The 13,373-nt window shown below is 51.0% G+C and overlaps 2 protein-coding genes across 2 annotated transcripts in view; one reads left to right on the forward strand and one right to left on the reverse strand.

Annotated features, from left to right (window-relative positions):
- The window catches only part of LOC142571411 (phospholipid-transporting ATPase ABCA3-like), a 252,417-nt gene that overhangs the window by 45,029 nt on the left and 194,015 nt on the right, over positions 1–13,373 (forward strand). The gene's annotated exons all lie outside the window — the stretch shown is intronic.
- The window catches only part of LOC142571412 (sodium-coupled monocarboxylate transporter 1-like), a 68,234-nt gene continuing 64,710 nt past the window's right edge, over positions 9,850–13,373 (reverse strand). The window contains exon 16 of the mRNA XM_075679741.1: positions 9,850–11,376. Within this exon, the coding sequence (XP_075535856.1) occupies positions 10,648–11,376 (729 nt within the window). The 3' untranslated portion in view covers positions 9,850–10,647. The remainder of the gene's footprint in view (positions 11,377–13,373) is intronic.

Genomic DNA, 13,373 nt, shown 5'->3' on the forward strand with positions numbered 1-13,373 from the left:
ATTCGATATGATAACTACACTGCCTTGTTGAGCAGAAAGAAAAAATCTCTTGTAAATGCTTTTCTTTTTATGTATGCTGGACCTGAATGTACACTTGTGTTTTTTTTTTCTTGTAGCCTCCCCCCCTCCCTATGTAATACCCTCCTTCGAGGGCCTTTAGGGGTATTGTAAATAAATAAATAAATAAAAAAAAGTAGGAATGTCGTAACGTCAACGGCAACGACACTGCTTCGCTCCCGGCTGTGAAACAGGATATATTCGGGAAAAAAGGAAAGCAGCCGTTGTTGTTCACCGCGCCGAAAGATGAAGAAAGACGGCGAATTTGGGAACGCAACTTACTCCGCCAGGACAAAAAAAAAAAAAAAATACCTCGACGAAACATGTGCGGTTTGTGAAGTTCATTTCGACCCATCGTGTACTGTGCGAGACTATATGCACATAATAAACGGGGAAGAGATGCGTACTCCACGAGGAAAGCCGGAGCTCCTGCCCGATGCCGTGCCGACGCTGCTGCCAAATTCCCTTAGTTATTGTCAAAAAAGCCGGCGCAGCCAAGACGACCTAGGAAGCGAAGCAGCGCCGACATGACATGTTGTGAGTACAAAAGGTCCACAGTGTGCGGTGATGAGCAATCCGACTGTCGTGAAACGGAAACAGATGACGATGAAGCTGCCGCGACGACGTCTGAACGTGAGTCCGGTGTGCCTCAGTATTTAATGGCTTTGAGTGTTCCCTCCATCCGAGTTGCCACCGGGTTCCCGATTACACTGGCGTTCTCTGTGTACGTTCTCTGTGCTGACCAGGCTGAACTTCTATGTAAAATGGATCAACCAATCCCTACAGGAACGGCGTAAAAAGAAATTGCACGCGAAGATAAGCCGTTGCTCATAGTGCCTCTCTCGTAGCAGCCGTGAGCCCTGAAAATGGAAACAAATTGCACGGGAACATGAGCCGTTCCTCATAGTACCTCACTCGTAGCAGCCATGCACTTTGAGAAAGGAGTAGCTGCCCATCTTTTGTACCAATAAAGAGTTGTTTTTGGCCACCACGAGTTCTCTTTATTTTGCTGTGTTACGAAATTTCGCTATCCCTGGTAACCACTACCACCGCATAATAGTGGCATCGCCATAGGATTAACTCCCTAGCTTTCAGTGGATATATGCTTTCGTAAACAAAACCGCACTTAAAGCAATAAAACCTCATCATATCGGGCCTCTGTTCCGAATGTGTTAGTAAATGCGCCACAAATGTTTGGCTCACTTGAACTTGTGAATGCGATTGGGTCTTGACCTGTATAAAAATTGTTAATGGCAAATGAATTAAGCAATTTACCCATTCACATATTTACCTCTTCTATGGTGTTCGCGAGCTTTTATTTTAGAAATCAGTCGTGCGGCCGTTAGATTGCACTCGTTGGGTCGGCTTTATTTTCACGCAAGCTTGAAGAACGTCCGCCTTTCCACCTTTCTCTGCGCCTTGTCTTAATTTCAGATGGAGTTTTCAGAAAACATGCTACGGAGCTGCGCGCTTTCTTTTTTCGGCGCGACACCAAGCGCACGCGGCTTTCTCTACGTTCAAAATGCTCAGTTTCGCATTCCGTACAGCCCATGCTCTAGTGGCGTTATCTGGCGGCGTCGACGTGAGATGCCACACCCGCGGCCTCTCCCTGACCCCACTACCCCCCTTCTAGTTCGCTATAATCCAGGTGAGCTACTTCTTCATAAGACATGGCGGCAATAGTAATTTGTTATTTTCAAACAACCTTCGTACCGTGTGAGTAACGGTGGACGAATAATATATGTTGATATAGGCAACGTTCCGTCAAGTTGACTTGTCTGAGTCAGGCCAGAAACTGCTCTAGGGCTGTTGCGGAGTTTGGGAATATAGGAAATAAGCGACAATGCGAACCTTCGTGTGAGTAACGGTGGACGAATAATATATGTTGATATAGGCAACGTTTCGTCAAGTTGACTTGTCTGAGTCAGGCCAGAAACTGCTCTAGGGCTGTTGCGGAGTTTGGGAATATAGGAAATAAGCGACAATGCCAATAGTTCTCAGCTTCGTTGTAGACGTGCCTTCGTAGCGTGATCTCAGAGCTGTGCTTGCCGACACGACGTGCTGTCGCGCGAGAGCTTTGGGGTGTGTGAATATTAAAATGCCGCGAGGGAGTGCAAAGGCAGAGCAGCCCTCCTGTTCTTCCACCGCCCTCTCCTTATACGGCGGCTGCAGGAGAGGGCTCAGGCATCGTTCCAGAACAACTGGTTAACGAGACTGTTATCTAGAGAATTACAGAAGAAAACAATGTACGGTGCGTAAATGTCATCGCTGCAGCAAGTGAATAGCGAAGTGAATAGTGTTTTACAAGTGAATAGTGTTCTAGAAGCCTTCGGCTGTTCTTTTACATCGACAATCCCCAACTTAGGTTGGCCCACCTCTAATTCACCTCCAAATTTAGGTTGACCCACCACAAACTTCAACTTGGGCCACGCCAAATTTCAAATTGGCCCACCCCTAAATCCAGATTGGCCTATCCCCATATCAAACCCAAATTTTGGTTGGCCCACCTCCGTATCATCCCCAAATTTAGGTTGACCCACTCCCAAATTCAAGTTGACTCACCCCAACATCATACCTAAATATAAGAGGTCTGGACACCGACCAAAATAGTTTAAAATAGTTGTTTACGTTTCGGCTCCCCCATGGGAGCCTTGTTCACAATGAAACAAGCGGCAGTGGTGGTGCCTCTTTTTATGTGTGGCTCAAAACATGACTAAGGCATCTGCCGCACATTGCCTTCGTTGCGATTAAGAGTGTGTGCCGTGGTTTGGATGATTAGGGACTCAAGACAAAGACGCAAAGAATAATTTCGTTCCTTGGCAATCACGCGAGATTTCTCCCAGTCAATCGTATGGGATGTGGCTGCGCAGTGTTCGGCCAAGGCATTCGATGCAACGTGTCGTTTCTGGACGTCATTCTTGTGCTGCTTAAGTCTTGTTTGGAGTTGCCAGTTTCATCGACGTAGACATGCCGACAGTCTTCAGTGATCACTTGCTGGCCGTACGCCTGTCGCAAATGGATCAAGTCGAGAGTATGACGGAAGCCCGTATGGTCGGGATGATGCATGCTTAAAAGGAAGAGGTTTCGACACCGACCAAAATGGTTTAAAATAGGTATTTACGTTTCGGCTCCCCCACGGGAGCCTCGGTCACAATGAAACAAGCGGCTTGTTTCACCTTGTTTCACGACCTCCTCGCCTTGCGCTCGCTCCGTGGAGGCTTCACTGGGATAATAGCGGTGCGCTACGCGTTGGTTGATCTGTCTCGCCATGGAAGTTACCGACGAAGAGTGTATATCTGAATATAGTTGGTCTACTGCTTCTGAACAGTTAAAGTCTAAGGCGAAAGCTAAGTAAGCTAGGAAGAATGAAAGAAAGAGGTTGTAACGTGTCCAGGAAACAGAACAACATTCGCAATTCAACAAGGTTTAACCAGAGTTAAACCACAGCCAATTTTTTCGTCTCGGGCTTTTAACCTTTCGAGGCTTTTCCTTCTCGCACACATTGCCTGCTTTTCTCGTCGTCCTGTCGTCGTACCGGAACTGTTGCAGTGCCGTTGTCGCTGTCATTTTCATCGCGTCTTCGCTGTTGTTGCGTTAACTCCTTTTTAAATGTCCCTGTATATTTACGTGACGTGCAATGAATGAGTACACGAACGGAAGGTCAGGCTGGGCCTGTTTTCTAACTCCTAACTGCTGTTGGCAGTAAAAACTAATTTGATGTTAGCACGCAGCACCGTCTGAACAATAAAAATAATAAAAGCACGCTCCAACCTACTTTCGGAACAAATCTCTGTCAGTTCGCTAAAGAATGCTTCTACTGCCCATGATTCTCATGCTGGCTGAACAACTGAAGGCGCGATGCGAATCTCACCCCGGCGAAGACGGCTGCTTGGTCGTCTTCGCCTGACAACCCCCATCTTAAGCTCCGTTTCAATCCTGACAGAGGCGACAAAAATTCACCGACAATTACGATACTCCACATTGCGAAATTAGAGCGCAGCCGTTTAAATGTTTTGATTTCGCGATATATTGTATAGCGCGGACAATCTGTGTCGTGCGCCACGTTGCAAGCGGAGCAAAGTGTGGCGCAACTGCCTCGCTAATCGTAACGCGTGGGCGCGATTCACAGCAGCCGCCGCACATGTAGCGCTTTGTTTCCATATAGACGATGCGCGATACTCTGGCGCCATCTCGTAGCCATCGTCGCTGCAAAGCCCGTTGTGCGCAGCACGACGCTTTTTTTTTTCTCACAGCGGAAGAGCTGGATAGCCCTAGCCATCGCTACATGCAGGAATACCCGGGTTATTGTGATGACGGACTCGCAAGAAGGCTGCGGAAGGTATATGAACGGAAGGATCGGAAAGTCAGCACTTCAGTTCTTTAAAAACACCGAGACAAAAGAAGCGAACATCCTCTGGTTGTCGGGACACGAATCTCTCGCGGGTAATCAGGCGGCGCACGCAGCGGCTCGAGATCATGCACGCCGAGTCATTTCCGACACGCGGAGAACAAGCACCAACGGCTGTCACGAAGATGCTTAACGCATACCCGTAAGTACTCGGAGACCTTGGCGCACTACAGGAAGCAGAGGAGTCACTACCCGCGCACACCTAAGAGGATGAGTGGGGAACAAGCGGTGACATGGAGAAGACTACAGGCTGGAACGTACCCGCATGGAACACTGCTGCACGCCATGTATCCTGGGTCCGACAGGCGGGATTGCAAGTTCCGCGGTCGGACACGCCCGACGCTCTGCGCCACATGGTGCTCGGGTGTAGGCATAACCCAGACATACCAGCGTCATCCCCACCACCTGGTGATAACGCGCACAAAGAAGCGGAACCAGAGAAAGGATCGGAAGACCAGTGGGAGGCTCTGCTGGTGACGCAAGGCCCTGAAGACTAGCTACATTTGGTGAACAAGGCTCGTGCGGTGGCAGTGAACCATGGCTACCTAGACTAAGGAGGCCACCCACATTTGGGCTCTAGTCTAGGAAGCCTGGTCAAATAATAACGTTTATTCTCTCTCTCTCTTTCGCCATATCCTCCTGCTCCGCTTTCCGCCTCATGATTCCACTGCACCCCCTCCTCCGCTTTGCTTCTCGCGCTCTCCTCGCTGTCGCCGTCCTTCACGCGCGCTCCGCGTTCGTTCTTTCATCCTTTTGCTGTGCTCGTTTGCTCGGTTACGAGGACGCCAAAGGACGAAGCCGACGCTCGCCGCAGGAACGTGTGCCTAAGAGCTGCGCTAAAAAGGGAGCACAGCTTTGAGCAGATAGCTTTGCAATTTGCAACGATGCAGACTTTGTTGTCTACCGAGCAGACGACACAGATGACTGTCATGGCGGGGAACTGTGGCATGGAGTGAAATAAAAAGAGCGCCGTTCACCAGGTTTCGATCATGCTGAAAGCCCTCTGGAATGATTGGGATGTCAAACATGTAGATGTTGTCTAGACGACAGGCGCCAGTCTTGAGACAACACAAGTTCCGTGAAGTGATGTCCAAGAGTTTTTATAAGCTTCGGTATCTTCTAATAAGCTGCAGGTTATGACAAAGAATAAGAACTTTGAATAAAAATAAGAACGTGTCGCCAGAGTTGAGTGTTTCACTCTGGCGACGAGTACCCACGGACCGTCCCACGTCACCGCGAGTGGTGAAACACCACCCCCCGTTGCTGCCGCCATGCCGCTGTGCGGAAGGCTCGAGCCGTTCGAGGTAGATGGGTCGGCCTGGTCAATTTACGAGGAACAAGTCCACGTGTTCTTCCGGGCAAACGACACACCCAAGGCCAAACAGCGGGACATTTTCCTGGCCAGCTGCGGGACACGCGTCTTCAGTCTCCTGCTCGACCTTCTCAAGCCAGCCACGCCACATGTTAAGGCGGAGAGTGATGTTAGGGTTGGCGTCTGACACCACGTGGCGACATGTCATTCACCCTACCCCCTGAGCCGGTGCCCACGGGCGACTTCATCCCCTTCACCTTCTCTTGGCCGGACCCCACGGCGCCGGAGAGGTCATTCACCCTACCCCCTGAGCCGGAGCCCACGGGCGACCTCATCCCCTTCCCCTCCTCTCATGGTCGTGGCATCGTGTGTGCTTACCTCATCCCCTTCACCTTCTCTTGGCCGGATCCCACGGCGCCGGAGAGGTCATTCACCCGACCTTCTCCCCAGGTTCGTCGAAAAGAGGATCGACTTCTCCTTCCCGTGCTCGGTATGGCAGGAGGAGGGGCCCTCTCTCCGTGCCTGTCACGTGTCATCGACGGAAGCAAGATCCCGCCCACACTTGTAGAGAGCCTATTTAAGGGGCTCCGAAATGTACTTTGACAGACTTCATACTTCACGCTTTTCTTATTTTCATTCAACTACCTTTGAATAAACCGTGCAAGTTTCGCACTAGGAAATCGTCTCGCCCCTGCTTGGTCGCCATGATCAACCGGATGCCTGCAGCCCGCCGGCAACGCCACGCTACCCCATAAGTAATGTCGGTCGAGCTTCGATAGGCAGGCGTCGCTACTTCTCGGCAGCAGTACGGTACGCTACCCTGGAGTACGCAACAGTGAGCTGCTCGCCATACTGCGCTCGCATTTCAACCCAGCACCGTCCACACTAATGGAGTGTTTCCGTTTCAACAACCGGAACCGCCGGGAAGGAGAGACCCTCGGGCAGTTCGTTGCTGCGCTACGAGGGTTAGCGTGTGTCTGCGACTTCGGGCACCAACTCGACTCGCTGCTCCAGGGCCGTTTCGTCTGCGGCATCAACAACCCCGCCATGCAGACGCGACTCCTGGAGCTTCCCGACCCCTCGCTGGACGACGCCACGAAGGCAGCACTGGCAATGGAAACTGCCGCCAAGGACGCCGGCGAGATTGCCCGTGCGACTGGCTCACCGCCGGCGGAAGCGGCGTTCAACAAGTTGGCGACAAAGGGCAGTACCTGCGGTCGCTGTGGTGGTGCCCACTCCCCCTCACAGTGCCAGTTCTCTCAAGCACAATACTTCACGTGCGGGAAAACTGGGCGCCTGGCACGTGTATGCCGAAGGGGGAGGACGAACAGCAAACCGCAGAAGCAACCTGGTTCAAGCTCAGGTACCACTCAAGCCCGTGGCCAGGGTAGCCGTCGCAAGCGTACGCGGAGGGGGCGTGCGGCAGCAGGCTCGAGTTATTCCGCGGCCAGGCTCCATGTCGTGGCTGAGTACCCGCCGATTTTTGACATGTGGCACACAGGCCTTGTACCGTCGTCTGTGCCGCTGTATATGCTGACCATCTAAATCTGCGGCACCCCATTTCCATAGAGCTGGAGACAGGAGCCAGTGTGTCAGTAATGGCCGGGAAGCTCTTCAAGCGTGCCTTCCCCGGAGTGTCCGTCGATGCTTTGGGGGTGATGCTGCGCAGCTACTCCGGGCAGCTCTCCCAGGTCCAGGGTCAGGCACAGGTCAGCGTTCGCTTTGGCGACAGGGAGGCAAACCTTCCCCTTTACTTAACGAAGGGGTCGTCGCCGACGCTGCTAAGCCGAAACTGGATTCATGCACTGGGCATTCGTCTGATAGAGTACCAGGAAGCCAGCCTGCATGCGGCGAAAGACGTCCCCAGCCTCCTGACCAAGTTCAAGTCACTGTTCCAGCCAGGGGTGGGCACATTCGCGGCATGACGGCTGGCATCTATGTAGCTGAGGGAGCCCGGCTACGTTTTTTTTTTCAAGCCTCGCCCACTACCGTTCGCCCTGAAGGACGGGGTCACCCAGGAGAGGCAAAGGTTACTGCGAGAGGGCATCCTGGTGCCCGTCAAGACGTCTGAATGGGCCGCTCCCATCGTACCAGACCTCAAGCGAGACGGCAGTGTCAGGATCTGCGGGAATTTCAAGGTTACCATCAACCCCGTCGCTACCGTCGAGAACTACCCCCTGCCCCGGATCGAAGATCTCTGGTCAGCGTGGTCTGGTGGATAGAAGTTTACCAAGCTCGACCTCAGAGATGCTTACCAGCAGCTGGTGCTCCATGATGCCTCCCGGTAGTATGTCACAATATCGACAACTTTGGGGCTCTTCCAGTACACACGCTTACCGTTTGGCGTGGCCTCAGCCCCAGCCATATTTCAGAGGGCGATGGACAACCTCTTCAGAGGCATGAGGCCCGTGGCGGTGTACTTGGATGACATCCTGGTTATTGGCAGCGACGATGGGGACTTCTTGCAGAACCGGCACAACGTCCCGGCACAGCTGCAGGACGCTGTTCTCAAGCTCAAGCTGGAAAAGTGCGTTTTCCTGGTCCCCAGAGTTGAGTACTTGGGACATGTCATTTCCCAAGCGTGCCTAGCCCCGGCTCCACCCAAAGTTGATGCTGTGCTCAAGGCGCCTACGCCCCAGAACAAGAAGGAGCTTTAGAGCTACCTCGGCCTTATGATTCTGATTGATTGAAAATTTTATTTGCAGAATATTCGTAGAAATCGTGGGTGGGCCGCCTAGTCTAGTAGTCCACTGGTTGCTGCTGCTGCGCTGGCCCCACCAGCCAGTGCTGACGGTCAGGATCATCGCTGAGCAGAATAGCCTCCCACTGCTCTTCTGAGGGATTTGGAATGGGGTCAACTATGGGATTAAATTGGCATGCCCACACTATGTGGTTCAGGTTAGCTACCTCTCCACAGTGCGGGCATTGCGGGGAGTAGGGTGTAGGGTACCACTGGCGTATCTTAGCTGGCGTTGGGTATGTATGGTTTGTAGTCTCCTAAGGGTGTTCTCGTCTAACTTATTGAGGGATTTATGTGGTGTTGGGCACTCTTTCCTGGCTTTTCTGTATGGGGCCAGATTGTCAGCATACACTGCTAAAGCAGTTAGTCGCAGCATCCTTCAAGGTCATCAGGAAGAAACGCCGGTATAGAAGAGCTCGGGCATGGCTGTGAGCTGCTTCGTTTCCTCCTAGTAGTTCCAGGTCACCGGGAAACCAGATGACTGAGGCTTGGCTGGGTGGCTGGGTAATCAGCAATGCAAACGCGTGCAAACGCAAAATAGGTATCGCAAGAATTACGAACTGGGACAGATGAAAAGAGGCCCAGGCATCTACTGCAAACCCTATTACAGACCTAGAGGAATGCGTTAAGGGTGAGGTGCAAACTTTGAAATCCTTTACGAAAGAGGTCTGCACGACAGAAGATTTCTCAGCGGTCGATCCGCACCTTCAACATTTATGGGAAGTAAGATACTCATTGACAAAGACATGGCGAAGACAACGGCTTAACCGCAAACTCAAGAAAAAAATAGATGAGATAAACAAGAAGGCAGAATCCTACGCCATATCCTTGGCCAGACAGAACTGGAATACGCTCTGCGATGGTATTCAGGGGAAGCTAGGGGTGGTGTCAAAGACTTGGAAGCTCCTGCGTGTCCTAATCTAACCCCAGCAGCAGCAAGTCGGCCACTAAAGGCAGGCTCACGAAGATAGTACACACCATTCTGGGTACGGCCTCATGAACTTCTACAGGAGTTTCCTGCCGAAGCTGTTGGAGCATTTACAGCCGCTCCATCTTCTGCTTCGAGATGGTCAGTCATCGTTCGTCACCACCACGCTGCGGAGTGCGCGTCTAACGGAGGGTGCCTCGAGCCCTCCCTCGTTCACGAAACCGGGCGGATCGTGACATAGTTGAAAATAACTTTTTTTTAAAGGTTAAAGTTTTAAAAAACTGCTTTATATACATTTCTGACAGATCGGCGTCAAAGTGATCGTCAAATGCAATTCACAATAGCGTGCGGATGTAATAGAGAGAGGCGTTCAGAACAGTTCTCACGTATATTTTCTTCGGAAGGAGATTTTTTCCACATGACATTTTATTCACTTGTGTGCATGGTAAGAAGGTTCAACAGACTTGTTTTGTTGCTATGGCATAATTATACATCACGTTCTATTTACACAGAGTAGCGTACAATACCTTTTAACACTGACCAGCTTCTTGCCCGAGTCATTTCATACACGGCTCAATGATCTGCGAGGAAATCGTGCTCATTACTGAGGACAATAGGAGGAATTTTTTTTTGTTGAACGTTTGTATTACAACGCGCGTCAAACGATTTGTAGACTTTCCTTTGTACTTTCGTGCCACTGAAACACTGCTCACTGCTTTGTACGGTTGCACAAGCTTTCGTCGTCATATAACGTTGCTTTTGGCTTTTTTATTGTAAAATGATGAGACATTGAGAAATACACAAAGCCAGAATAAGCGAACGCTTTGTTTTAAATGGAGCCTGGCAACGCGCGGGGCTCGCCGGCTGTTGACGCCAATAGTCCTCAGCGTCATTTCTGGATTCTCGGATGAGGCAGCCGAGTGCGCACTCACCCTGCTGTAATCAACGTCACAGTTACCATCGTACGTCCAGGTCAGGCACAGAAAATAAACTGCTGCCAAAGGATCGCAGTCTTTTCATAACTCGTCTGTGACGTAGTTCAAGCCGTAAATTATGAAGAACGAGAAAGATGCCCAGTGTGGACCTATTGCAGCTGCCATACATGTGATCGTGCGAATCAGGTTTAACATGTGTACTATACCATACTATATCAGTGCGTCCAGCGCATATATCGCGGTTAGGAGATAGTGATAGGTAATGTTTCATAGTGATGTGACTGCTTTGTTGACTGCCGCCTCACAACTGGGTGACGTAGATCTGCGTCTGGTGTCGGGTGACGAGGAATGCTTCGCCCGATGGCGCTTTTCCCTTCTAGAGGAGCCCCAACGCCGCGGCCTATGAACGCTCTGGGACAAATGCGACTCGACTGACGCGACGTCCCTATTCATGGTCATCGGTTTCATATCGGGGTCGTCGGAATCGCCTTTTGTGCACGAATTCCGACTTGGCGACCGCGTGCTAGAAAGTCCCCCTGAGTCGATATTTATCAGCTTTCTGGCGTCCTCGGTGCTACTGCCGGCTGCAGTCTTAGTGGTATCATGTGTTGTCTGCTGATCGTGGAGAGGATCAGGAGGCGCCGATCTCGCAGAAGACATCGCAGAAGTATCGCTCGAATAAGCGTTTGCGGCTTCTGTTTTTGCCGATGGCCCCTGCGAGTGCCCATTCGTGATTGGGCGAAAGGCGATCATTTCCGGGCTGGAAGTGACGACGCCTCCGCCGCCTGTTGCAGAGCGTCGATGGATGATGCTGCCGTTGGTAGCTATGCCATTCACAGTCGCCTTGGAGGAATCGGCCGGTGCCACGAGGCCGTTGATGGTGGGCTTCTCGCCACAGGAGGTGAAGCCAACGTTGTCGTTTCCCTCGGATGAAATGTCGGAACGGGCCTTCTTCGATCTTCCCAGCTCGATCATGTGCTCGACCTCGTACTCGTCCTGAACAGCGAAAAGGTATAAAGAAAAAAGATAGAAAAGTCGGTACTGCAAATATGAAAGTCAGTCTCTTTGCCCCAGTTGCTCTCTCAAGGCGTCTAGCGAGATTCCCCGACTAACGTCAATGGCAGTCATTGGGGTAGCCGGGGGGGGGGGGGGTGGCGGAGGGAGGTCGAACCCCCATCTCCCCCAAAATTTTCTGACGAACCGCCCCCCTCTTTTCCACCCCTTTCCTACAGAACAGAAAGTTTCAGGAGGTGGGTTCCGAAACAGCGACATGGATGAAAGAGTAAGATTTAAAATGAAAGCAAGGCGAAGGCTAGTGGCGGTCCGAACGGACGGAGGGTGTCATGGGGGCGATTCCCTTTCCTGTGCACAGAACGTTGCGACCCTAGTCATGGCGCGCCTCTACGTCATTCCGGCTCGTGTCAACAACCACTGAGGGGCGATCAACGCTAAAAATTCCACACACAGGTAAAGATAGGACGAGCGCATGCATAAAACTTAGGGGCATTGTTGCGCCCCACCAAACGCTCGTGACGTCGAAGAGCTTCTCATTTCTGGTACTTGACCGAATCGTCGACCATTCTGCGCAGAAGAAAAGCATTCCGAAAATAATGCGGCTTGCTTGTCTAGGATACCCATAATAAGCGCCTCTCCCCCTACTCTTTCTTTCTTCTTTCCCTTGTGCCTGACATTCCTTATGTTAATAAACTGGAGAAGAGCTTGCTGTTAGGCTAATTTGTACACGCTATTAAGAATAAAAACTGGGCAATAAACAGGACAAGAAAGAACGACTCACAGAAAGTTGATTTGCGCATGGCAAAATATATCAAGGACGGAGTTGCTGGGTCAGGGAAGCTAAGAAAACTCCACAACAAAAAGATGGGAGGGCAGGTAGGTGAGTGGTGTCGAAGTCTGCAGAAACAGAAATATAGGAACGTTAGCGGCCGCCGCGCCGTTCATCAACCTGGTGAATGTTGAAAAGTGTGACAGTGAATAACGGAAAAGAATTTTGAGAAGCGGAGTGGGCTGACAGATACAGGGAGGGGGGGCGCATAAAAGGCGTGAAGAGCGAAGTTTGCCGATAATTATGGACATAGGGCAAGCGTCTCGTCACTACGCGCTATCGCTCAACACCAGGCGGCCATGGCCAGTCGCCTAGCTGAGGGTCACCTACACTGTCGTAACACGTGGCCCTTATTTTACTGCGAACTGCGGATGCTGTAATTTGCACAAAGGCTTCTAAACAGGAAGCAGCCCTGTTTCGGACTGTCTGCCTCATCAATACCTGAGTGTGATCAAACAATATGCGTCGTGTGATGACTCAATAACGTGATCGCAAGTTACTTCCAAACATCTCTTCAAACAAGTCGCACAGCAGGTCACCGAAAGTGGGTGAAACTTGCGTGACATGATGCCATCTAAGTTCGAGCGCAAAGCTTCGTTCCTGTATTTTTAAATCTAGGATATCACCTAGCATGACTACGACGCCGGGAGCGCAATTGAGTGATTGGCGACTTGCAAAATAGTGCCCGCCCTCTTCCGTACGTAGCCGTCGCCGCACCACTCACTAGATCTGGCTGGAAAACAGCGGTGATCTCTACTGTTAGGTGAGTACCGGGCTGTAAACAACAAGACTCACGACAGTGCGCTGTATTGTTTTGGTTTGCGATGTTTTTAGAGCTGTTCGTTTTTCCAAGTCGTGTACCAGCTAGGTCACCGACATTCATTATATAAATTCATGAATTCATAAAGGAAATTTAAGCTTTTTTTAGTATGATACTTTTTAAATATAGCATAAGGAGGACTGTAATTTGTTGCAAAGTGGCCGCACACCTGAGCAATGGAAAACTTCCGTTAGAAGTTAAGCAAAGTGTTGTTTTGGCAACGCAAGAAGATGCATCCTCGTTGTTGGGCGTGCTAGGAGTTTGTCTTTGCGTGGTGTACAACCACACACACACACACACACACACACACACACACACACACACACACAC

Source organism: Dermacentor variabilis, chromosome 2, assembly GCF_050947875.1.
Source record: "Dermacentor variabilis isolate Ectoservices chromosome 2, ASM5094787v1, whole genome shotgun sequence".
In the NCBI taxonomy this organism is placed as follows: Eukaryota; Metazoa; Arthropoda; class Arachnida; order Ixodida; family Ixodidae; genus Dermacentor; species Dermacentor variabilis.